Source organism: Arvicola amphibius, chromosome 6 (genome assembly GCF_903992535.2).
Source record: "Arvicola amphibius chromosome 6, mArvAmp1.2, whole genome shotgun sequence".
Lineage (NCBI taxonomy): Eukaryota > Metazoa > Chordata > Mammalia > Rodentia > Cricetidae > Arvicola > Arvicola amphibius.
The window spans coordinates 121,368,355-121,396,243 of NC_052052.2; the positions used below are offsets into that span (position 1 = coordinate 121,368,355).

At 37.0% G+C, this 27,889-nt stretch overlaps 1 protein-coding gene across 1 annotated transcript in view; it reads right to left on the minus strand.

Moving 5' to 3' along the window:
* The window catches only part of Nme8 (NME/NM23 family member 8), a 42,750-nt gene extending 15,140 nt beyond the window's left edge, over positions 1-27,610 (minus strand). The window contains exons 1-10 of the mRNA XM_038335233.1: positions 27,578-27,610; positions 27,447-27,504; positions 27,159-27,265; positions 25,005-25,076; positions 21,903-22,019; positions 21,223-21,289; positions 14,274-14,347; positions 11,203-11,295; positions 8,936-9,132; positions 7,393-7,568 (exon numbers count right to left, since the gene is read on the minus strand). Of these exons, the coding sequence (XP_038191161.1) occupies positions 7,393-7,568; positions 8,936-9,132; positions 11,203-11,295; positions 14,274-14,347; positions 21,223-21,289; positions 21,903-22,019; positions 25,005-25,076; positions 27,159-27,265; positions 27,447-27,504; positions 27,578-27,610 (994 nt within the window). The remainder of the gene's footprint in view (positions 1-7,392; positions 7,569-8,935; positions 9,133-11,202; positions 11,296-14,273; positions 14,348-21,222; positions 21,290-21,902; positions 22,020-25,004; positions 25,077-27,158; positions 27,266-27,446; positions 27,505-27,577) is intronic.
* Between the last annotated feature and the right edge of the window lie 279 nt (positions 27,611-27,889).

Consider the following 27,889-nt stretch of genomic DNA (forward strand, 5'->3'; position numbering starts at 1 on the left):
CATGTATCTTCTATTACTTCTATTACTTCTATTATTTCTATTACTTCTATTACAAGTAGTTAACAAATTCGGGGAAGGGAGACTCTCCCTTGGTATAGAAGTACATGAGTTGCCTATTCTCCTGTAATTAACATCAATAAAAGCTACTGATGCACCAAGTTAGACTTGGTTGTAACCATTTATTCTGTCTATAATTGGTCCCTCTACCAGGCACAAAGGGAAATAGAATGCTTAGGAGAAGTTACGAAACACCAGGGGATATCTGAAAAGTTGGGTCCAGCTGAGCTCTATGTATTATTTCCTACATGTAAACACATAAGAGATTTAGAAGAGACTAATTATAAAGTAGAACAATTGTATTGGTGGTGGTGGGGAGTTTCTAGACAGTCTCACTCTGTAGCCCATGCTGGCCTTGAACTCATGGTACTTTTCCTGCCTCAGGTTCCAAGGTGCTGAGATCTCTTGAGTTAGCTACCACATCCAGCTAAAATAGAACAAACTGTTTAACAACTTATTAACAGTGCTATAAATGCTATTTATAAGTGATTTATCTCCGAACGTATTTGTACACAGTATCACTAAAACATTCCAATTGATCTGAGATGGCCACTGAAAGATTAGATGTCAGGCAGTACTGAAAAACTGAATGTATCAAGCTATGCCCAAGGGAAAAATCAATCGTTTTGAAATATTACCAGAAAATTCTTCAAAACAACTTGTAACCAGAAACCAATTTATCATAGATTTATGCAATCTAGATAAAGGGCAGTCAAACAACTGTAGCATGGTCTGGCCTCCCTGTCTCACACAGGGAAAGGTTATGTCTAAGAGAGGCTTTGAATTGTTCTGTTAAGGGACTTGGGTCCAATAGAACCTTAGCTTTTATTAGAAGGTGATCGAGTGCTTCTTCTCCTAGAAGACCATCATTAGAACTTCAGTGCATGCAGAAGCTTCCAGTTTAGAATTACAGACTATCTAAAGAGTTCTTAGGAAAACCCAAGTAACCCTAAACTGAAAATCTGAAGTAGCCAACTCATGCACAAACACTCAACACAGCCCAGCTCCTGACAAGATCAGCAAAATAGAAAGAAGGTGGGGAGTATGAAGAGTAAAAACTAGGCACTGAAGCTAGCTGGTACACACAGGATTTAGAAGCATTAAAGGATCAGCAAAACTGTAGTTTTCTCACAAGCAAAGATGAACTACTGAGTCAATGATACATTGATAAGAACGGCCCAAACTGAAATCTGAAACAAATGAAGAAACAGAGGACTATGTACCAGAACTGTTGGACAATTATAAAGTGAAGCAAACCCATAATAGCTTTACCAGAAATAAAGAACCAGAAGAAAGAACTAGAATAAAAAAATGAAAAATTATAATAGCTAAGAATATTGTTTAATTAATTATTACAAGGTGGAGGACACAGAATATAGTAAATTCCAAAAATATTTACACCTTTGCATACTGTCTTCTAATTCTAGAAAAATAAACATTACAAGAAAATCTTGAGGAAGGATCCAAAAAAACTTACCTACAGAACAAGCTAAGAATTACACTGTTGTTCCCTTGGGTACTGTGCAAGTAAGAAAGTAGATACTACTTAAAGTTCTGAAAATAATATGGCAACCTAGAATCCTAGATTTAGTGAAATTAGGCATCAAAAGAAGAGTACAAATAAAAGCATTCTGATGTTGTGGGGTACTTGTTTACACTGTGTGAAGATGTGTCATTGTGGTTGGTTTAATAAAAAGCTGAATGGCCAATAGCTAGGCAGGAGAGGTTAGACGGGACTCTGGGCAGAGAGAGGAACTCGGAAGATTAGAGTTCTCATCTAGGCATTTGAGAGATGCCAGCGAGACACTGAGAAAGTTGGACATACATTATGGAAGAAAGGTAAAAGGTCACGGGGCAAAATGTACATTCATAGAAGCATGTTAATTAAGTGATAAGAGCTAGTCAGGAACAAGCCTAAGCTAAAGAACTTTCATAATCAATAAGTTTCAGTGTTATTATTTGGGGGCTTGTAGCTGACAAGGAAGTCTGACTACATTCTCAGACATAGAAACACAGAAAGCATGTCCCATCAATGGGTAGGACTTAGAAGAAATGTTTAAGACATTCTTCCAGGAGAAGGGAAATGATGCATTAGGAATGTTAGTACATTGTAAAAGAAGAGACACAAGAGAGTAAAAGTGAAGAGGCAGTAACAGCCTTTACTTTTCAGGCCCTCCACTCAGTGTCAGTATTTTGTAGTGTTCTTACAGTCAAGGGTTGAATAAAACAAATTGCTGCCAGGTCAGAAGTGGCAGCACAGATGAACTTGGAATTCTCTGATATTTGAGTTACCCATTAAAAGCATAGGGTTATATAAACACTAGAGCAACAGCTTAGCAGGTAAGAACACTTGCTGCTCTTGCAGAGGACAAGGGTTCAGTTCCCATCACCTACATGTTGAGTTATGATCATCTGTAATTGTGAAACTCTAGCAACCAAACTCTGAAGTCCTCGTCTGGGCTTCATGGACAACAGGCATGTAGGTTGTGCACAAACATGCAAATTTATATACATAAATTACAAATAAATTTAAATTTTTTAAAAATGAGCTTCATTTTTAAATGAAGGCAGACTTCAATTAGCTATTGATGGAGATTTCAGACTAAGGTAGCCTCTAGGATGTGTTTAGCAAAGCGTATTTGAAATGTGCTCTGATCAGCTTGAGGCAATATCAGAGGTTCAGTGGATTTAACAGCAGAAATGTATTTTCTCATTGTTTTAGAAGTTCTTACAGAAATGTAAGATCAACATGCCAGGCAATGGTTGATTGCCACTGAGGTCTCCCTTTCCAGCTTAGGGACATGTACACTTTTCCTGTGGATTTGTAGGGACTCACATCGTCTGTCTTGGGTATGTGCAAGTGGAGAGAAGCAACTTGTTATGTCCCATCATATCATGATAACATTTCTGTAGAATCCTACATTAACTCCTGTGTAAACTCCCCTTTATGGTATCACCTAACTTGAACAGTTTTCTTAAAGACTGTCACCATACACACTCAAACTTTTGAGGTGAGAAGAATAAATTAGTTTCTTACAATATGCTGAGAGAAGAGGGGAAAATCTTTTAATGCTCATTTAAAATGAAAGAAGATGGAAAAAGAAACATAAAAGAGAAAGAAGCCAAAAAAATTACAAAGAATAAAAGCCAATTACAAACATGGTACACATTCATCAGTTTTAACTATAATTGTTCTATAAGAATGTAAATGATGGTAATATGCCATTTAAATTGGATTATATTAAAATATTTCTACAAAATACGTTGCCACCAAAATCTTCCAACAAAACCTCAGAGAAAATATTTATAAATATAAGAAAATATTCATATTTATATGAAAAGTAATTTGGTCCAAAATACACAAAGAAACCAGAAAGTTTATTAATAAGAAAACAAAACTGAGATACAAGCTAAAGATCTCATATAATGATTAAATTAGAACATTTTTATTATTTGAAGTTTTAAGCATCTCATTGTGGTCAAGCACATTTGATATCCACTCTTGTAGCTAATTCTAAAAAAATATAAAGGCACAAAGGAAGACATAGGCATCACTAGTATGCATGCCAAAAAATGCTGAGCCACATACACATTATGGGGACAAGTAAGGACAAGAGTAAGGTGTCATTTAGTGTCTACTAGTTCAGAGGAAAATCGACAGTACAAAGTCTGACAAGGACACAGGCTCAGAAGAGCTCTTATTCCTTGATAGCGGAGTAGAACATAATACAGTTACATTGAAATACATTCTGGCAGTTTTTTGCACAGTTAAAATACACCTTTACACATGATCCAGGAATCAGGGTCCCAGCTATTTACCTAGTCAAACTAAAAGCTTATGTCAACACAGGAACCTCTGTAAGAATGTCTATGGCCATTCATTCATGAACGTGAAAGAAACTGAAACTGGGAAAAATGTCCTCCAATAAGTCACCTGCTGAGCTCCAGGGTATTCTTACAACTGAATATTATTCGACATTAAAAAGCAATGAGCTATGAAACTTCAAAGACATGTGGCACCCTAGTGGACACTGACAAGAGGAAGTGGTCAGTCTGAAAGGGATGTAGGCTCTGCGATTTAAATGGCATGGTTCTGCAAAGACAAACTGAAAAGCCAGCAAAGAGCTCAGATCTTGTACGGTATGCACAAGAAAGAGGAGCACAGGGACATTCAGACCTGAGATTCCACGCTGACGTAATCTGCAATAGGATCTATCATGTGTTTCTCTCCACACCTGAATTATTTAAAACTAAGAGTGAACCTTCATAACACTATGAACTTAGTTTAGGCATAGCACTAGTATTACGGCATTAATCACAATATATCATAATAATACAAGATGGTTAAAACAAGAAAAGTGAAAAGGGAGACAGCTGTGCACACGGAAGCTGTGAAGTAGGTTCTTGTTTGATAAAAGCATTTTAAATCATAAAGCCTACTAATTTAAAAAAGCAGCATGTCCATGATAAAAAAAAAATCAAGAAGGATAAAAATACAAAAACCAGTAAAACCCCTCAAACAGAAAATTCCAGGACCAGATGACTTCTCTAACAAATCCCAGAAAGCATTTAGGAAACATTTGAAGTGAATAACATTCTGCGTCTTCCAGAAAACCTGGGAGGGAAGACTTTCTTTTCCCTCATTTTGTAATTTCCACATTATCTTGACACCCAAGCCAGATGATCATAAAAGAAAGAACAAATATACCGACACAAAAGTGCTTAAGAACACACAAAAAGCAAACAGGGTATGCAAGCCTAGGTCAAGCTTCAAAAATTAAAGTATTCTACCATATTATCAAATATAAGAGTACACAGTTGTAATAGAAAAATAATGAATTGTCTGCGACAAGACAACATTTTTTAAGAAAAAGAAAGTCAAGTATTTTTATTTAACTAAGATATAGTATAACAAATTAAAGACCCAAAATACTTCAGTAGAAAATTTATACATCCCAAAATCACGTTCAACACTATAGTGGGATACAAAATAAGAATAAAATATCCATATCCTTTCTTTAGCAAATTACAATCATATGTACAAAAAGTCAGGGAAAGAATACTATTCGTGATAGCTTGATAAAACAAGTTGGAATAAACGTAACTAAACTTAACTAGGAGACATTAAGACAGCAAAAAGGAATTTGAAGAAGTTACCAGATGATGGAAAGAATTCATGAAATGGTTGGATAACTATTATAAAAATGACCATTTTGGTTTGTCATTCTTAAAAATTATTTTGTGTTAACTTTTATAATTCAAATTTTTAGAGAATTTTGGGCTAATTAATTCCAAGTTTATTGTCAAGAAAGCTATATTTTCATATGGCCCTTCTACAGTACAACATCTTTCTCTGCTTTACCTATGTGTATTCTTAGTGATATTTTCTTCTTATTGATTGCTTTGAATTGAGTTTTCTTTGTTGTTTTTTTTTTTAAAAGGACCACACCAGCAGACCTCAGAAAAGACTATCAACATGCAGTTTTGTTGAACAGTGAGATAACAGAGACAATTTTAAGGAGAATAATCTCTTTTTATCATAGTCCTGGGTTTTTAGGCTGTATCTTCCCTCCACTTGGGGAAAACCACTCAATGTCAGCCCTAAATTTCTGGGATAATTCTCTCAAAGAATTCTGACTACTAAGTACTTCAGACTGCATGATAACAATAGACATTTATTTCTAGTTCTAGTAGAAATAAAGGACAAGATCATGTGCATTATACACTTAATTTCTATTAAAGAGTTGTTTCCTTATTTTATGCAAAGTTCAGAGGTCAACAAAAAAATTAGAACTTTTGGATTACATTAAAAGCCAAATATATCCTTAGCTCGCATCATGAAGTGAAACAAAGGGCATTCTTCTATGTAATAAGCAAACATTCTACAGTATAGATAATAAAACAATTATGTATGTGTCCTGAGAATTTAAATCATGCTAATTACAATTTGAAGTAACTTAATGACATTAGAAATAAAAAGAAATATATTAATTTCATAAATTCATGGAAATTAAGCAAGACACTGCTCAATAGTCAGAGATTGAAAGAAAATCACAGAAATGTGTTACAAAATAAATAGAGATAAAAAATAATAATAGTGTAGCATGAGAACTCAGATAAATTTACCCCTCTCGCCATTATAATAGAAACATTGCTCTCAAAGCAGTCCCTTTAAAAAACAAGACAACATTTATTTACAATAAGATATGCCGTCAACTCAGTCCCTAGCAGTGCAAAATAAAATCATTAACCACAAAACAGAAAATTCATCTTAAGTCGCTTAAAATGTGGAAATTTCCTTAATCAATGGCCAAAAATGCAGCAAATATGTTACAAAATGAACTTTTGCTTTAAGATATGTGCTTCACTGCTCCTCTTCAACATCAGCTCCTATTTACACCACACAGACACTTCAGCTCATACAAGCAGAAAAAGCAAAAGAAACCAGCGTACATGGATGCAAAGGGAGAATGTACATGTCCCCCAAGGCAGATACATAATAGCTTTCTCAAAGATTCTCAGTCCTGTTCAGGGCACTTGACAACCAATGCCTAGAGACATTCATGTTGTTACAATTTAGCTTGGGAGGGATATCCCTGACACCTAGAGGCCAAGAGTGAGGGTAAGCATTTGACAATATAGCATGTGATGAACTGTGCACTCATACCCTTAAAAATAAAATTAGTGGGCCCCAAATATAAATAGGTCTATGGTTATAATACAGTATTCTTTGATGATATCTCTGATACTGTATCCCTATACAAATGCCAATGGTGTTTCCAGATACCAGGCATAAAAAATGAATAACTGAGTGAATGAATGGATGAATAGTATTATCTAGGACCTATATTCTTACTTTGTGGCATTTGCTCAGCTGCATAATGATGGGATGGGTTTTAAATTGTCCAAAACTTAGGAATAGGACTGTAGTTCAGTGTTAGATAGCTTAGCTATGAGAGCCCAAGAGCTATACTATGTACTGAAAACAAAGGAGCCAATAAAGACCAACATTCAGGCACTCTGTATATGCTTTCTCATCTTAGACTTCTGATTTTTACAAATAAAATAGACCCGGTACAATATCTTACTCAGGTCATACTACTGATCAACCTCTCCCAGTGCTCTGTGCTGAGGGAGTACCAACATGAGATTGTTGTCCTGGCTCCTTTTTAAAATGTACTGGCAATGGTGAGGCAGACTCTAACAAGTCACAGATTAGAAAATCATTTGTAAGTTCTTCAGCTAAAGAGGTTTTTATCCACTATTATTGAAAAAGTGATAACTCAACATTCCAATCCTATCCCCCAAGTTTGTATTTTGTGCTTCCCTTCCTACCTTTCCTGTCCTCATAGACTTCTGGTCTCAGTAATGCCACGGTCCTTTGTATATTCATGCTTTTCATGGTTTTGAAATCAGGGAATAAGATGTCAATGAATTTAGAAACTCTAGATGGATCATCCTCAACATCACAAAACTCAGCTATATGTTGTCTTTCCAAATAGCATTGCAAACTGTTTAAATCCAAAATATAACATAAGATTATTATAAGTTAAGGTATAAACTTATATGAAAACTTGTATATTAATGGATTAGATCTTAATAATACAATGCAGAACTTCTTTCTCCCCACACATTATCACTCTGAAAATAACTCCCACTGTTTCCAAAACCCTTAAGCATACACTGAATCCCATTTCTGTTGTTCTATCCTGCTTAAAACTTTAAACTAAATGGCATCATAACCTTGCTCAGCGGTAGAGCACTTGGGTAGCATGCAGAAGGCTTTACATTCTAGGCCCAGAAATACAATAACAAAACAAATTCTAGAATTACCTGCTACCTGAGAAATATGAAGTGACCAGAAACCACAAGAAAAACTCACAGTTAATAAAGCAAGATGTTGTGGGAAATGCTCTTGTACACTACAAAGATTTGTCACTCATATTGGTTTAATAAAATTCTGATTGGCCAGTAACCAGGCAAGAAATATAGGTGGGATAACCAGACTAAGAGAATTCTGGGAAGAGGAAAGGCAGAGTCAGTATTAGCCAAACACAGAGGAAGCAAGAAGAAAATGTCTCACTGATAAAAGGCTAAACATAGATAAAAATTATGGGTTAAGTTGTAAGAGTTAGTTAATAATAATCCTGAGCTAATGGGTCAAACAGTTTATAATTCATAAAAGCTTCTGTGTGTGTTTCTTTGGCACTGAATGGCTGCATGCCTGGGAGGGACAGAAACTTCTGTTTACAGCAAGGAGGAATCATCCTGTAATTCTCTGACAGAAAATGGAATAGTACTGGGACACAGAGCATCAGGGAACCAAGCTACAAAGTCTTCTGCTCACAAAACTCATTTGGACACGTTCTGCAAAATTGTGTATTAAACGATGGCTCTCAGTTTTTAGCAGAATAAAAGTCACAGACAACAACACCTAAAACCGACATTCTGAAAATTGTTTTCTTATTTTGAAATATTTAGAAATTTACTACCAAAATGTACATATGTTTTGTCACCATCAGTTTTATACCAGTAACTGTCTTAAATAAAATACAGAGCCTAGATGATGGATGAAAACATGCAGTGCTGTGGATGGACAGGGTTGACTGGGACAGTGCATGGTTCCAATATACCCTCAAGGCCTGAGAAAATGAGGCCAGATTGTGGACCAGGCTTAGAAAAGTCAACAAGAAAGGCTGTTCCCTTTCTAGTTTTCTTAGTATAAACATTCATGAAAATTCCCCATTTTCTGAACATATAATATTCTAGATTAACTGAAAGGAAAACTTACAGTATCTACATATAAACGTTAGGTTTTGAGACATTTGAGCATTATGCTCTGTCACCTTATAAGTGATAAAGTTCTGGCCTTAGCTACCTGTCCCGTTTCTTCTTCATCACCACCATGCGGGCAAATTTAACGTGAGGCTCTTCTGAATGCTCAGGTGATTCTTCCTCTTCTTCCTCAGATGAATGAGTTTCTTCCTGGATAATCTCTTCTTCTTCTCCTTGAGATGTAAGGAGCACACAGCTTAGGCCGCTTATTACAAAAGCTACAAACTCTTCAAAGTCGGGCTACAAAAGAAGATGAGAAACTATTTCCATCAGGCTCCTAATTCAGGGGCATGAAAATGGTGGCCATTGTGAAATCTTCCTTTTCATGGTCATTAGCAATGCTATGTTACCCTTATAAACCTGCTTGCAGGAACATTTTGGCACAACAGACATTTACAGTCAACAGAACATAATTTTTAAAGATATATAGACAACTACTTCCTGACACTAGCATGTTGTAAATTCATCTGCAGGGCTAGTTAAATATACCTTCAGCTGCTTATATACTCTTGGAAGTCTTTTACTGGAGCATGGTCCAAAGGCCATGTTAAAAGAAAACCAGATCTCTCCCAATAGCTGTCATTGGTAATAACTTCTTAACTAAGGATGGGACTTTGTGTTCACCTCCCATCTCCAACAAGTCTTATACATGGTGTCACAAACAAACTTGATGACTTTTGTTTTTTTTGTCTTGTTAATGAGGACACAAAGTTGGGTAGGTAGGAAAGGGGAGGCAAGTCTAGAAGTTGGGAGAAAGGGGGGAAAGGAATAAATACATTGTACAAAAATCCTCAAAGAACACACACACACACACACACACACACACATACACACACACACACAGAGAGAGAGAGAGAGAGAGAGAGAGAGAGAGAGAGAGAGAGAGAGAGAGAGAGAGAGAGAGAGAGAGAGAGAGAGAGAGGAGATCTTTTGTGCTCAATCCCCAGAGTGTCTAATTCAGTAACTGTCACAGTTGAATCCAAAATGTCCCCTGGTGGCCATGTGCTAAATAAAGGCTTGGTCATCAACAAGTGACTGCTATTAAAAGTGATGAGACACTCAGGTGGAAGACTTTTCAGTTACTGGGTATTTTCTTGAAGCAGTTATCAGGGTTCTGATATGTCCTCTCAATCACTCTGTTTCATGACTTCATGAAATGAGTAGTTTAGTTTACCATGATCTCCTGAATATGATAATCTGCCTCACCACTGACAATAAAGTTATAGGTCCAGGCCACTATAGAATAAAATGTCTTAAGTCATGCCCCCAAACTAAATTGTCTTCCTTTTCAGTTGACTTTCTTGGATACATTGATCACAGTGATATAAATCTGAGTGAGATAATAGCTTCTGAGTAACATTCCTAAGATGTTTTTTCTTAAAAGTACACAGGTATTGGGAACACAGCTGGCAAAAAAAATCTATTTTTTTATGTGTGGAAGCTAGGACCAAGAGGGATAGCTAGAATGGTACGTCAGTTATCAAAGTGCTGACCAGTAGAGCTTTCTGTATGAGAAATGCACTCAGCACTCCCTAACAATATTCCTGGATATGGCTATTGAGCACCTAAAATGTGGGTAGTATAAGTAAGACTCCAATTTCTAAATGTTATTTAGTTTGAATGAATTTAAATTCAAATAGCCAAATGTATTTACTGCCCATCACATTGACAGAGGGTTTTTAGAAGATAGATCTCCCTTTCAAAGTCACACCTCCCATTTAAAGGTTTTTGAACACCACCTTTACCGCATTCTTCTAGGAAGAAGACAACTGGCTGGAGTATAGCCTTAGAAAAAGGATGCAGACAAAAAGTGGGCTATAGCACCCCTACCTACCAGATGGAAAGGAGTACTTTCAGCCAAGTCTAAAAATTGATGGAAGAGAACTGGTTATTCACTTACAGAGAACATAGTAGAAAGAAGTCTTATTAAGAACAAACCATTTTATTTTGCCTGGGTGCTACTGCTTTCATTGGCATCACCCAATTGTGAACATCATCAAGGCACCAAAAGTTTATTCAGTTAGTTAGATTTATTGATTTTATACTCTATAATAAAAATCTAACCCCCGTACTTGAATGTGTGTGTTTATGTGTGTGTAAATATGTAAATGAATGCATGGTGGATTTTTTTTTTGTTTTTTCAAGACAGGGTTTCCCTGTAGTTTCTAGAGCCTGTCCTAGAACTAGCTGTTGTAGACCAGGTTGGCCTCAAACTCAGAGATCCGCCTGCCTCTGCCTCCCGAGTGCTGGGATTAAAGGCGTGCACCACCACCACCGGCTTGCATGGTGGATTTTTAAGGGCTCCCTTACCTGGTCTGCTAAATGAATATAGAACTCCCTCACTAGCTCTTCAGGGAGAAACAAGTTGTCCTGTGCTTCTATGATAAATCCTTCGTTGGTAATCTTCAATTCAGATAAGGTCAGAAGCGAACATGACACAGAGAAACACATAAAACAAATTAGAGCTATTTACTTCAGAATTCAATAACTACCTAGTTTTAATACAAGAAAATCTGCAGAGTTTGAAATGGTTCATAAATGCATAAAAAGTTTCCTTTGATACTCCCTAGAAATCCATCTTTTTAAAACTTTAATAAAAGATTTCAAAATATTTTTATTACAATTTGAAATGCTAACATAAAAGGATAGGGAAAATAGGAACATAATTCCAAGAAAATACACATATACATAAACTGTCTGAATTACTTGTAATATTGAACCTTAAAAGTACCTCTCAACTATGTTCAAAATTAATTTGGCTTCTTTTGTTCCCATGTTTCCATTTTTAAAAGATAACTCAACTGAAGCACTAGACCCCATGATGTGTTATCTCCAGGAAACACATCTCGTTAGTAAAGACATCCATAGACTGAGAGTCAAATGATTAGAAACAATTTATTAAGGAAGCAGAAACAACAGTCTGACATAGCAATCCTGATATCTGATAAGGTATATAAAAGTTAGTAAGAATATATTTCTTAAAGAGATTTAAGAAGGTGATGATTCAGCAGGAATATATGCCAATAACAAATACGCATGCACCAAAAGTTCAGCCACAAATTTTGCAAAACAAGCACTAATGGAGTTCAAAAATTAATTTGATCATGCTTCTCAGTAGGCCAAGGAACTGTATCTAAACAGACCACATCCTAGGTCTTAAATAAAGACTCACAAAATACATAAAAGCAACGTTCTGTATTTTATAAGATCCCATCAAACTAGAAACCCATAGCAAGGAAAAGATGGTAACTACATAAATTTATTCAGACTAAACAATATGCCCTTGAATGTAAATGAGTCATTGAATCAACCAAACAGGAAATTTGAGAAGTTCTTAGAAACGAATGATGGTGGAAGCACAATGTACCAACATCTTTGGGATATAGTTAAGACAGGTGTAGGAGGAAAGTTTAGAGCTATGGATGTTTCCAACGCAAGTATCTGGGGAAGGGAAAGAAAGAAACACCTGAGATTTCTTACGAAAATAACTTACAGTAGGACTTTAAGCACAATCTAAATGATGGCCAGAAATAATAAGGATCAGGATAGATAAAACTAACATGGAGACTAAACAAAAATATACAGAATCAATTAAACAAAGACTCAGTTCTCTGATAATATAAGATGAGTAAAATCTTACCAAGACAGCTAAAAGAGAGAGAAAACATAGGAATAGATAAAAAAGAGGAAATTACTACAGATCCCACTGAAATACAAAGATGCATTAGTGAGTTATTTGAAAATTTTATATTTCAAAAAGTGGAAGATCTAGAAGAAATAAATAACTTCTTAGACATGTATTACCTACAAAAATTAAATCAAGAAAATATAAACAACTTAGATGAATCCATAAGTCAGCAAGATTGGAGCAATAACACAAAAACAAATACAAATTCAGGTCCAGTTGATTTTTGCTAAATCTTTAAAGAAGAGCAAATATTGATGCTCCTTAAACTGTTTTATAAAATAGAAATGGAAGGAATATTATTATTAAAGTCACTCTCTAACACCAGTATTGCCCTAATACCAAAGCAGGATAAGGACACAACAAAGAAACAAACCTAGAGATCAGTTTCCCCAGGGAACATAAACACAAAAATTCTCAAAGTCTTGTAAACTATATTGAAAAAATACATGCAGAAGATCATACATCATGACCAAGCTGATTTCACTACAGAATGCAAGGTTTATTCTACAGACATAAATCAATAAGTATAATTAAGCATATAAATAGAATAAAGGACAGAAACAACATGATCATTTCAACCAGAGTAGATATTTACTTTGACAAGTAAAATATTCTTTTATAAGAAAATCCCTGAAGAGACTAGAGATAGAAGCAGCACATCCAAACATAATAAGGGCTTTCTATGGAGAACCTACAGCCAACACTATGGTATCCACAGACACAGTGAGAGAATTGCCTCTAAACTTTGGAATAACACAAGAGTATCCACTATCTCTACTCTTATTCAATGTAATGCTAGACGTCTATAGCTTGAAATATTAGGTAAAGCAAGAAGGCATGAGAAAAAAACCAAACAATTCAAATAGGAATGAAGACATGTCATCCCCATTTGTAAATGACATGCCCTTATGCTTAAAACAACCTTGCAGACTCTACAAGAGAAATTAGAGCTAACAAACTCCAGCAAAGTAGCAGGGCGCAAAATTAACATTAAAAAAAATCACTAGCATTTCTATACACTTACACTGATAACAAACCAACCTGCCCATGCCCCAAAACCAGAGAAAACCTTATTAAAACAAAAAGAAAATGCCTAGGAACAAAACCTAACCAAACAGGTGGAAAACTATCAGTACAAGGAACACTTTAATATACTAAATAAAAAACTAGAAAGAAGACAATAGTCACTTTGACGTTTTACAGGAAGTGTTTGCCCATCTGAGTTAGGATCAATTTCACATATATGTAAGGAACTGTGAAAAGTATATTTTATAAATATTTCTATATGGTGCATATTACACATTACATACATACATACATACATACATACATTGGGTCAAGAAGAAAGCACTGAACGGCTTCTTAAACTATCATGTATTGAAAAGTGCCATCATTTATAATATACAAGAAAAAGCAAGCTAATGTGAGTTTATAACAATATTGCATCACTAATAGCTAAACAAAAAAGAACATTTATAACACTCTCATATAGCATCTAAAATCCTGAAAGTTTCTGTGCAGTGGTGGTAAAGCAGTTAATTCAAGCATGATACAGGAGGAGACAGGGTCTTGGTAAGACAGAATAAGCAATCTCCTTTAGAGGGAGCTAGGAATATCAATCCAGTGCGTCCTATTTTATCATAAGGTATTATTTTGCAATTAATTTGAATAACTTTTTGTAAGTATAACTTACTTTTTCCTTGGCTTCTATATTTTTTCTCCTGAGTACAGCATCAGGTTTGAAAATAGTCATGCTGTACAATTCGCCTAAGAGAAAAACCAAAAATTAATTTTCTTAAACTCAGGATGATGAAAGGACTAACCGTTCAAGATATGAATTGATTATGCCAGGGTTATTAAGGAGACATAGTATAGGTATGTACAGTTTTGACACAATTTTCATACATTTGAGTCACACAGATGCTTGCTACCAGTCGGGATTAACAGTGAGTGATGTTTCAGACATGTGCTTTGTAAGTCCAAACCATAAACCAAGAGCTACCACATATGAAATGCACTGTTACCTCAAACATGAAGTAGCCATTGTCTTTATTACCTTTCCAGTTACTATGCTAAATTACCTGACAAGAGTGACTTTCAGCAGAAAGGGTTTATTCTGTGTAAACAAAGACTGCTTTTAGTGTTCCTTGCCACCTAGATCCAAATAATCACATAGAAACTATACTAATTACAATGCTGTCTGACCTACTAACTCAGATTTCTTATTAACTAACACATCTTAACCCATTTCTATTAATCTATCTATTGCCACAATGTGGTGCCTTACCAGGAAGATTCTGGTGTTTCTTTTGGCAGCTACATGGCATCTCCCTGATGCTACCTATTCTCTCGCTATATCTCTGTTCAGATTTACCACATGGCTTTATTCTGCCCTGACATAGGCCAAAGCTGCTTTTTTTATTAACTAATGGTAATAAAACATATTCACAGAATACAGAGGTGAATCCCACATCATCTCCACTTTTCTGTCCAAATAAAAGGAAAGTTTTAATTTTAACATAGTAAAATTATATATAATAAAAGTTATCAAGAAAGAATTACAGTTACAATATTCCTTTGTGAGTCTACAGTTTTATATCTAAGTTATCTTTTATCGTAACTAAGGAAAAGTATAACTATAACTATCTGTCTTCAACTCCATCAAAGACCCCAGAGGATATAATATTACCTAAGTAAACAGGAAGTGCATTGTAAGCAACTTTCAAATCTAGAATCAGAGACATCTCACTGCCTGGACAGTCACCCAAAGTTCTTCTGCCATGTTGGGACATCCATCTTTAGCCCAAAGGCCCATAGTATCTGGTATCTGGCAAACTGTTCCATGAATCAGGAAATTTGAAAGACTGCTTTGCTTCTATTGGCAGTCTGTTAGTCACTTTCTTCTATGTTCTGCAGAATGCCTGGCAATTTCTGCTGTGAGGCAGGAATCCTGAAAGACCACCCCTTCTTTTGAAATGTTCAGCAGTCACTTTTCTTTGGGTCCTTCAGGTCCAGTTCATATAGCATATCATAAAGTAGGCCAGGCAAGAGCAATTTCTTGCCCAAATGACTAGCCTTGTCACATTGAAGGCAAATTCCATAACAAGTTTCTTCAATACCAATTAAGTTCTTGAAGCACATTGGGGCTGCCTGAAGCAGACATGTCTCATTGTCAAAAAAAGTCTAAGTTCTTAAAACCTTTTAAATGCCATATTCTGTAGGTCTTTGAAGTGTTGAAGATTATCTAACTGAAATATATCTCTGTATTCTAGAAAAATCTAATTAAAATGACTAAAAGTTTGGTTATTATAGATGACTATTTACCTATATTTTTTAACTATACACTACATTTTTAAATGAGCTACACAAGCACAATACCTTAATCAAGAGTAGAAATACATATACACAGTGTAACAAAATTGATCTTAAATTTGTATCAACAGACCGAGATCCGTACCAATGCAATGTATCCATCTATATATCATATCTCCCTTATTTTTTTATAAATTGACCAAGACCATTAATCACTTATAATTAACTCCCTTTAAATGAAAATAAACATTTATAAACAATCATTTTTGGAATTTGGACATTGTTTTCTTCAAATTGCTTCCTGCTGTTTGTTGGGTGAAGCATTTTTAGGGTTCATGGAGACCTTCTGGGGGTCTTGTTCCATTAAGCCACATTAGCCTGGAAGGAATCTGTAAGTTCTCATCTTTTAAAGAAACAAAAGCAGAACCTATTTTTCAAAATAGCATATCCTTAGACTCAAATTTTGAAGTCAAGATACCTTTATGTTGGTTTAACTTAGCAGCTACCAGAATCAAATGTCTCTCTGTAGTCAAAAAAATTCAAAGAAAACACAATGATATACACAATCTAGACTCTCTGTGTATTTTCTATATTACATGGCTTATTTTTTTATTACTTTAAACTATGACTGTCTTTACTCTTTTACATTACTTTTACTGTCTCTTTAAAGAATTTGTTTTATTTTTTTAAACTATTTCTTTTTATAACTGTCTATACTCTTTTTTTGCTCTCTCCCAAACCTACATGCATTTTTTAAAAACACATTATATATGACCTGTTCAGAGGTTGATTTCTGTCTTAATCTGTCCTTATTGCATATCTATAATTATTTTCTGACCAGCAGGACCTTTACTTAAAAATATTAAGTGGGTGTGGCTAGGACCAACTCCATGGCCCTGCCTGTTTGCTCTGCTCAGTCCAACATGTCAGAGGTATGTTCACATGCTCTGTGAGCCATGCTTACTGCCCCAGCTCCAGGGATGCAATAGCTCTATGTACCCATTAAGCAATTTGTAACACACTGCTCACAGACTCCAGTTAAGTGCTCCCTGTCAGGACCAGCATGAATCAGGAACCTACTTTTTAAAGGGACCATGCAGTTTTTTTTCTGCTAAGGCTGAGTCAGGTAGCCTTCTCTTAAAGGAACTGTACCTCTAGCAAACAGAGCCCACCTGAAAAAAAGTGTTGCTACCAAGAAGCCATGCTTTCTTAACTCTGCTCTTTTATGTCTAGAATTCCTCTCAGGTTTTATGTTGATGTAGCTGGTCCACATTAGTGCCATTTGTAAGCTGAGAATGTGCTTGCATTTTCCGGATGCTCAGACCAAATAATCACACAGAAACTATATTAAGTACAACAGTGTTCAGCTTATTAGCTCATACTTCTTATTAACTAACTCTTAAATTAACTCATTTCTATTAATTTGTGTATTGCCACAAGGTGGTGGCTTGCCAGTATGATTCTGGTGTCTCCCTGACTCTGTCTACACTCTCTATATAACACTATTCAGATTTCCCATCTGGCTTTATTCTACCCTGCCATAGATCAAAGCTGCTTCTTTATTAACCAATGGTAATAAAACACAGAGAAGAAAAGCTATGAATACCATCCAAATTAATCAAGATTAGGTTTAAAAAAGAGAAACCTTTTGATAAAGAGAAATGACAGTTCATCCACAGTGTAAGGAAACCTCATAAGGGTTGGGGCAGGGTTCTGGTTTTGTCTTTACAAGAAAATACCCATCTTCAAAAAGTCAAGAGATCTTGGACATCTAGATCATTAAATAAGAAAAGATACCTACCCAGAAAGAATCACCAAGCAAAGAGAAATTTGACTTATGATACTAATATCCTCGACAGAATAAGATCTTATTTATATACATATAATGGTAGCTGCCAATTATTAAAAATCAAAGCTGGCTTTGGAGTTGGACAGTGGCTATCCTTCTCAAAATCCAAGCATGTTGTTAAAAAAATTTAGAGTTTCTGTCTCATATCAGAAACCACCTAGTACAGGCCAGAGGAAGACAAAACTTAGGGACTACTGTTATCAAACCTCTGCTTTCAAAAGTTTTACTTCTCCCCATACCTGTTTTTTGTCTCTATGGTACCTTTTGATAAATATATGTCTATAGAAATGCAAACTTTCCATTTTGATATAAATAATGTCTAAGTTTTCCACAATGCACAATAAATTTTCCTGCAGTAATCTTTGAAGTTTCCAGGAAGAAGATGGAGCCCTACAACAATGATTTCACCTGGTTGAATTGATGCCATTATGCTGATAGCACCACTTTAAGATAGGGTTTAGATTACAAACCGCTGAAGATTATTTCAACTTGGCTTGCTGAGATGGTGCACCTTCTTACAATGTTCTGGCCAGAACTTCAAATAAGAATTTTAGGAAAACCCTACTGACTACTCAGAAACTATCTGCAGTTGTACCAGACAGCAATCTTGTAACTTAACCATTGTTGTAGTTTTACAGAATCCCACAGAAATAACAATGCCCCCATGACAACTAGAAGTAATTCTAGAAAACGATGTCCCTTCTCCCAACAAAGTTTATCCTCAGGGTTAGGGACTTCTATTAGGGGTTGGTTATAAATGCTATAGGGCTGGGGGTGGAAATGAAATAGGCTCAGGGATCTCTTTTGAAAAAAAAAAAAGAAATGAATGGGATGAGGTAATAGGTAAATTAGTGAAATACTTGTGAGCTATTATAGACAATTTACACTGGTATATATTCTTGTATACTGATTCAAATTATATTTGTTATATTGAATATGCTTCTATTTCTGTTTACAATATTTTCCCACCTATGCAAAGTTATTTTGCCATATTGTACACATGTATGTTTCTACCTCTGCTTAAGATATTTTGTGTACTGATGCAATTTGAGGATATATTAATCATATTGCACTATACATTTCTACCTCTGAACAAAATACTTAATATATATTGTTTATATTTTAGGTCATTATTCTCACTTGCTGCACATTTGTTTTAAGATTGTTTAATTTTTCAATAAGAAATCTTAGTCTTTAAACTGTATTGGTATTAAGAATTACAGGTCAATAGTCATCCATGTTTGTCATACTTATATTTAGACTAGCCAGGTTCTTTAAATGCATAGAGATTATATTCTGCATAGATAAGTAGTCTTCAGACAAGTTAAAGAACTGTAGAATATAGCATTTAAACAACTTTGGGTTCTGTCGACATGAGATACAACTGTTCCTGGCACACCAATCTATTCCCGAGAGAATATTGGACACCAAAGACACTCCACATGAAGCTTGTTTTCTTCTTCACAAACTGGCCTTTGAGCAAAGAACTGGCCCTGCCTTGACTACTGACAAAATGCATGGTGTCCAGACTGGACAAGCAAGATATAAACAAAAAGACTGCCAAACCTTGTCAAGACAGGGTAAGACAGATTTTCAAATTTTCCTGCCTCTGCAAATGGTCTGTCAGATACTCTAAACCTTAGCCAAAGTTGGTTGCCCCAGTGTTGCAAATGAGACTTTGGGTGAATGCCTAGGTAGTTGGTTGTCTCTGTCATGTTTTACACCTTTTGAAAGTTGCTTGATTGTACTTCCTGTTTACTCAGGTAATATTATTTCCATTTTCAGGTCTTTGATGGAATTGAAGACTAGATAGTTATAGTTACTTTACTCCATGACTTAAGCAAACCATCTTTAATATAAGACAGACTCCTTAGGCTAGGATAACTATGAAACATTTAGCATATGTTTCTTGTTTGATGTTATTCATGCTGGTTGTAATTCTAATTTTTATGTATGTTTTTACCTCTTCTTTTCTCTAGACAGTACTTGATATTTGTTCTTATGTATATATTTTGTGTTAGTCTTAGAACGCTCCTATTTAGACAAAATGGGGGAAGTGTTGTAGTAGCTCCTTCAGCCAAGCCCACTTTGGGCCTGGTCTCATGTACTATAAGTGCAGACGAAAAACGTGCATGAACCTCTTTTCTGCTAGATTCGGTTTCAGTTCCCAGTGCACGATGAGGACTACAGATTGTTACCCTTACTGTGAGTTTATCCTCAAATAAATAAACCTTTGTTATAATCCATTTTGGGCTATTGTGGAACTCTTTTGGTACCACTACAATTCTGGCTCGCAGATCAAGTAAACTGTCCCCCGTGGTGCTGCTCAAGACAAGATGGGATGCTGAAGCAACTATTCATATAATTTCCTCAGTCAAGAGGCAGAGTGATGAATGAAAGCTGATACTTAGGTATTGGCCTCCTCTTACGCTCTTCGAGATCCAACCCAGACAATGGTAGCAGCTATAAGTAGGTGGGTCTTCCCACCTCAGATAACCTTATCAAGGTGCCCTTGCACAGACACTTCTGCCATGGATGATTCTAGATTCTGTCAAATTGACAGTTAAAACTACCCATCATATCAGGCCACTGGGTATAAATAACTCCTCACCTTACAATCTCACAGAGAATGAGCATACACACTCATGAGTATAATACAAGCACACGAATATATGCACACACATGCACATAGTCAAACAGATGCACACACAAACACATAGAGCAATGGTTCTTAACTTCCTAATGCTGTGACCCTTTCATGCAGTTCCTCATGTTGTGGTGACCCCCAAACATAAAATTATTTTCATTGGTATTTCATAACTGTAATTTTACTACTATTATGAATTGTAATGTAAATATCTTTGTTTTCTGATGGTCTTGGAAAACCCCCATGAAAGGTTCCTTCAACCTCAGAGGGGTCGTGACCCATTGGTTGAGAAACCCTGACATAGAGACTCTAGGCAAGTATGGTATTTTCAATTGAGATGAAGTCAAAAATACTGAATTAAGGGGGATGGAGAGATGGCTCAGAGGTTAAGAGCATTGCCTGCTCTTCCAAAGGTCCTGAGTTCAATTCCCGGCAACCACATGGTGGCTCACAACCATCTGTAATGAGGTCTGGTGCCCTCTTCTGGCCAGCAGGCATACACACAGAATATTGTATATATAATAAATAAATATTAAAAAATACTGAATTAAAAGAAATTATTTTTGCAGGGTTTTGAAGGTGAAAGATGAACTGAAAACTGGCTCTCAGATCAGCTGCTGAAGATAAGAACACCTGCTCCTGGGTATGCTTTGAATGGTCTTTAACTAGAAATCAAAGGCACGAGGCAAGAGGAACAAAAGATGTGAGCCGCTATGCAGTGGAACAACCGTGTAGTGACTCTCACCAATAGAGCAGCTCTCCACTGCTGCAACAGTGTCGTAAAGAAGCACACGTGCAGAAACAGTTGCTGGACCCCCTTGCTTTGTTACTTACCCATACTTTCATAATGTGAATCCCCCAGCTCTTCTTCAGAATGATCAGCTAGTGTGATTTCCACATACTATGAAAGTAGAACAGTTACTTTAGTGTGATAGCCAAAGAACGCCTAGACATTTTGTCTATAGTAAAATAAAGGCAGCAGGGGATAGAAGGTAATACACAAAAGACCTTTTAATTTGTAGTGGCAACATGCTTCCCAAGGAAGTTGCATCATGTCAGTACCTAGCTAGACATAGAGCACTCATTCACATAAAGTGCCCCAAAGACCCTTGTGTCAGCCTAAGTCCGTGATGCTAGTGAGTGATTGAGGACAACTTTAAAGTAAAGCCTGGTTGCAATGACATAATCTGTTTGGGACACGCCTGTAGGACACTTGTCTCCTCCTCTCCTCTTTCTTTTCCACTTCTCAGCACCCATGAGTTGAGCCGCTTGGTCCACTACAAACGACCTGCCATGTTGTGCTGCTTTGTCACAGCCCTAAAGCAACAGGAAGGAAAGAAAATGGAGTGGCCCCTGCGAAACAGGACACCTCTTCTCTTTATAAGCCAACTGCCTTGGCCATTTGATCACAGTGACAAGAAGCAGCCTGACACAAATAGTTAGGGAGACACTTTAGAAAAACATAAAACATGCTGTATTTCCAAAGTCATGATAGCCGTTTATCACAGTATTACCTGAGGACGAGCCATTTCACCAGCTGCAATCTTCTTCTCTTCGTTTATCAAGGTAAGGACCTTTCTATTGATAAGTGGTGCATTTGCACCATGAATCTTTGCAACAATTTTACCATTCTACAAGAGATAAGAAAGTATAGAGACTTTCATTTTCATATGAAATCAATAATTAACATTTAGTCTGGACTAAGTTCCCTCTCCTTGATCCCACATCCCATCAACCATCTTTCAGATACTGTAATCAGCCATTTGAAAGTAGTAGTGCTGGGACAGTTCACTCTGATTTGGTAGCATCAGCAATTAGAGTCCCACACTTTGTTTGTTCTCTATAGAAGTATGGTTGCATCCCCATCTTCTTACAGCATCCTTATGCTACTACCTAGAGCTGGCTGTACCCCCATCACCAACAGCACATCACCACCTTACAGGAGCACTCACAGGACACCTGCCTCATTCATCCTTCTTTAAATGTGAGGGACTCTAGACAGGGCCTTTAACTTGATCTAATGGTGTTCTGATTCTCTTTCTGTTGTTTTGCACACTGACCAAAGGCAATTTGGGAAGAAGAATATTCATCTGGGATGTACTTCTCTATCACAATCCATCATTAAAGGAAATCAGGGCAAACACTTGAAGCAGAACCCATAGAGTAACACTGCTTGCTGGCTTTCTTAGATAGCCTAGGACTGCTAAGGGTGGTGCCACTTACAGGTATCTGGGCCCTTCTACATCAACTAATAATCAAGCCGAGCATCCACAAACATGTCCATGGCACAATATGATTCAGGAAATTCCTCAATTAAGACCCTCCTGCTAGATGACTGTTGTATCAGGTTGACAACGAAAACCAGGATAGATGCCACACCCCTTTTTGTCTGTCTTTTACCTTATATGCACTAATCATCTGTTTATGGACATAGAACTAGGCACGTTGGCATGGAATGGAAGACTTTGTATCTAACCCTATTAAATAACAAAAAGCCAAAAGACCCACAAAAGTAGAGATGCTTGTTGAATAGCAACTCCATAGGTACCATTAAGAAAGGCTTGGAGCACCCAAAAGATCCATAAGAACTTGTCCCATCAGGGAGGTCAGCTGGGGTATTACTCAATATCAGGAAATGTTTCTTACTTTAAGATATGAAAGATGATAAGAAAACATGAAGGTGAAAAGAAAAAATGTACTATGCAGAAGGAATAACAGGCACAAGGTCATGGGGCCTGTAGGAGACACGGCAAGTGACGAGGCCTGGGAAAGTGAGGTTGAACCCAGTAGGCACAGCCTCAATACCCACAGGAATCCAGAGGATATGGAGCCTTGGACATCTTGGAGGGAGAAAATCTCCCTCCTTCAGCCAAAACCACTAAAAGGCTGGAATATAACATACACTGTAGACATGACTAACATTCTATTTTAAGATTTATTTTATGTGTGCATGAGCATGTGTGTGTGTGTGTGTGTGTGTGTGTGTGTGTGTGTGTGTGTACATGGATTCAGCCTTGTGCACTTAACTGCTAAGTCATCCCTCTGGCTCCACAATTAAAATTCCAGTTGTGAAGGTTACTTTTCCTACTTTGTGGAAAGGATCAGAGGGAGCAAGAGAAGATGTCTGTCTGCAATTGAGTTGTAGGTCTAAAGTTTCTCGGTACAATACCAGGCTGGCAATTCTCCTGAGCAGAAAGAGCTGTCCCTGCTGAAACTTGCTAGAATGCTGGTTGTGTCAGCTGAGAACACTGACTAGCAAAAGAAGTCGAGATTAGCTGGTGGGCGGTTTTGTTAAGTTAGGGAATATTATTCTTCCATAAGCAGCTGTTGATATGGTATGTTTCAGAATAAAGCGCCTGAGGCATGAACACAGCACTTAATGGATGAGGTATGCTGGCAGGGAAAATCCTTGATAAAAAGGAGACTAAGAGTTCACAAGCCAGGGCAGAGTCAAGTATCATTGTAGACAAGGATACCCCGAGGGGACAGGTGAACTTGGGTTTGAAAAGCAAACTTTGAACCACATGCTACACTGTGATGTTAGAGGCAGAATTTACTTGAAGATCTCAGGTGACAGGAGTGGGGTGGAAAAAAAAGCAAGAAAATTCACCAAAACTAGTGGATTCTAACAAAGGAGAACAGAGCAGCTAAAGTATGAGCAATAGGAAGTAAAAGAGACATCTACTTTGTGGTCTGACAAAAATCTGAAAAAAATTGCCACTTCGAGGCTCCCAGCAGAATGTTCCAGAGCAGCAAATCCTCTCCTTTGTGGAGATTCTCATTCTGGTTCCTTCAGCTACAGATAGGCTAGGTGGCATCAAAACTCTCACTCTAAACGAAGACCATATTGCTTCAAAAGCTGAAGATACTATGCATCTGAGTGCTATACATTCAATATAATTCAGGAACATAACATATTTTTATTCAACTAAGTCAATGTTCATTTTCTTGAGGCAGTTGCAAGAGTGCCATTTAATGAATAGAGAGCCTAACAGAAGAAGTGCTGTTAATCATTATTTCTACTCATGAAAACTAAAGTACCCTACACCAGAAGATGGACCAAGTGGTATTTACTTCCACTGACGCTTCTCTTGACTGCCACAGGGTTGAGGACTTTGGGGACTAGTTTTAGGAAACAATATTTATTATATTGTTTTCTGACTATTATAGTCAATGCAAAATATAGGTGAAACAGACAAGTATAAAGAGGAACTGAGATCACCCCCACCCCCCTATGTAGAAAACAATAAGAGCAAGTAGGGAATAAACTTTCTACGCTATTTCTGAACATTTGTAAATGTAGAGTTGGGAGCAAAGGGCATGAGAGGGAGTGATCAGGTAGACACTTTCACCCAAATCTGTGAATACTTAGAACCACCTCTCTCCTGCAGCTCATCTGAGATTGGTTCCTCATTCCAGTCTTTTCTTCAATCAGTTCAGTATGTGCTATCTTAACAAGCTCCCCATGGGCAAATTATTAAATTTACTGTCAGATAAATAGAGATAAGGCCGACACTGTGCAATTACTACCAGTGGCAAACATCCCCATGGCAACTCTCAGTGCTACCTGCTACTACAAAAGAATCTGATAATGAGACTACAGACGCCATACTTACGAGACTAAAGAGGAACACGGGCTCACATTTATCTCTAAATGACTGCAGAGTCACAATGTTGTCCGCTTCAGCCTGAAGGATAGCATCAATATTTTATACAATACTTAAGAAAGCAATATCCACCCTATTCTGTATCCTATGTTCAAATGTTATAGAGATATGCACAGTTTTTCTGGGATGGCAACATTTTTGGGTTTGTAACAGTCATATTAAGGATCAAACTGCATGTATTAGCAACTCAAACCCTGTGTTATTTGGTGCCTGCGGCCAAACTCACCTCTGTGTTTCTACCTTCCTTGCTGCCTGGTCCTGCCATTACTCCTCCAATCCAGCCCAAGAGTCCCTGATCCAAAGAATGTTTCTTATTCCTTCCGGGCAGGTGACTTCTGGCTCTATATTGCACTTGGTTGTCCCTCACCCAGGGCACACTGTCTCTTTCAATAGTGTACTAGAGGCAGGTGTAAGGGCTGGCTCACTTGCTTTGTTAGAAAAGCAATGACTTTCCAACTGTATGTAGTTCCAGCCCTAGCGGATCCGACACCTCTGGCCTCTCTGTACAATTACACTCAACATGCACGCACCCACACACAGACACCCCCTCACACAAAGAGAAAAAGACACAGAAGTAGACACACAGAGAGACACACACACAAATACAGAGACACACGCATGCAAAATTTAAGATTCTGAAGAAAAGAACACGCATGTTTCTGCAAAAGGGGATGGCAGGTTGAAACCATGTGACGTCAGGAAAGAAATTGACTCCAAGGGTGTCTTGAAGGGCAGGGAAGGCCTACGCCCAAAGCATGCAGTGGGTGGAGTTTTCATGTCTGCTCACAGACTATGTAGTTGATAGAGATCTGAAATACACTGTTTCGGCAGTTTACAGCTGGTGGACTCAGGTATGCCTTTGTCTAATAAAAATGTATTTTAGGTTCTCTGGCAGTTACATAAAAGAAACAGGTGAAACTAAAGTAATAAAATATGTTCCTTGACTCAATGTATTATCAGTTCAACATGAATTCGATGTAAAAAAATGTTGCTGGTATGTTCCACAGTAAATCTTAAAATGTATTATTTTATAAAAGTTTATATTTAAGGGGGGGGGGGGTCTTGGACTTCCCACAGGGCAGGGTTCCCTGCCCTCTCTTAAGGAGGGAGGGGGAGGGAGGAGGGAGAGTGGAGGAGCCGGAGGCGAATGGGAGTAGGGGAGGAAGTGTAAATTTTTGATTGAAAAAAAATAAATAAAGTTTATATTTAAAACACATTTGAGTGATTAATATTGAATAAATAATTATTGATTAATAAGTAACCTCTAATAAAAATAGGCTCATGTAGCCAAGTATTAAATTTCACAATAATTTAATTTAGTAATATCAGGTTTAAAACTTTTTAAATTTATTTTGTGTAAGAGAGACAGGCAAGCAGGCAGGAAGGCAGGCAGGCAGGCAGACAGACAAAGAGAAAGACTCTGTTTCTACTTCCATCACTTGAGTCCCAGGCATCAAACTCATGTATTAGACCTGCCAGCAAGTGCTTTACCCACTGAGCTATCACAACAGCCTTCAGTGTTTTAAGATTAAATTAATTAAAATTGAAAATGCATTTCTGCAGGTGGTCTAGATAGATTTCAAGTGGTCTGTTTACACATAAAGGCATATTGAACAATAATATTTTAGCCAATTGTTAACTGCATATAGATAAATTAATCAATACAATTGAGTTAAATGAATTTGACTATGATATTCAGTCTCATCACTTTTTATAACTAATAGGTGTAAAGAGAAATTACTTCCTTTGAAATATTTGTGCATAGATACATATCTAGGGATCTACTCCATGACACCCAGGACGCAGCTCCCCATAATCTTAACCTCAGGGACATACAGTGACTTTGTCACGAGGTAAAAGAAATATCAACAGGCATGTGTCCATTTTTATATTTTTCTAAAGTTTGCAGTAATAAAGGAATTAGGTAAAAAAATCATACTAATTCTCAAACTGATAGAACTAAATATATAGTAAAAGTGCCAAACAAACATTGTTTAGGGTGAAGATTGACAGGTTGCTTAAGGCGATAATACTTGAAGTACTCGGGAATCCTTAAGTCCTAATATAACAGGAAAACAGGTTGAATGAAAACAAAAATCTTACAACAGCAAAATGAAGAATCTCATCTTCGTTCAGTTCATTTTTCAGTTTTCTGAATAAAGGTTGCACGGCTTTGCAAGGTCCACACCAGGCTTGGTAAACATCAATCACTAGAAGGTAGTGACATATATGAAAAGGCAGAGTCAAAGAATCTCGAGGCAGGCACGTTCCCACCCCAGGTGAGGAGGAAGGCAGAAAGGCAGCTTTTGAAACATAGAGTTGAATTCTACAAGGTGTCCCCAGATGTTTGGGGACAAACCCTGGATGCAGACAGCCAAGAGCCCCCAGTACCTGTTAGCCCTTTGTTCAGCAACATATCATCCCACAGGCTCTGACTGTTGATGATTGTCTGTGAGAAACAAAACACCGTAAGATGCAGCAAGTGTCACTGCACCAATGACCTGCTGGCTGGACAGACCCACCTGTAGCTGGACTTCACGCTTTTTGCTTGCCATTTGTCTGATTCTGCATGGGAAAGGAAAAGAAATACAAACATGAGGGAATTTAAGCATTGTTATCTTTGTAGACCCAGACAACATCTTAATCTACTGTCCAGTTTTCCTTTAGAAAATACTGGCCTGCTCAGACTAACCTGTAGAGAGGAGTCGATGTCCCAGGCAGACTAGTGCATGCTGGGTACAGATTCTCCCAACAAACCAAAGCTATGTAAGAATATTAAAAGGTTCTGTTTAAAGTCATTGTGTGTGTGTGTGTGTGTGTGTGTGTGTGTGTTT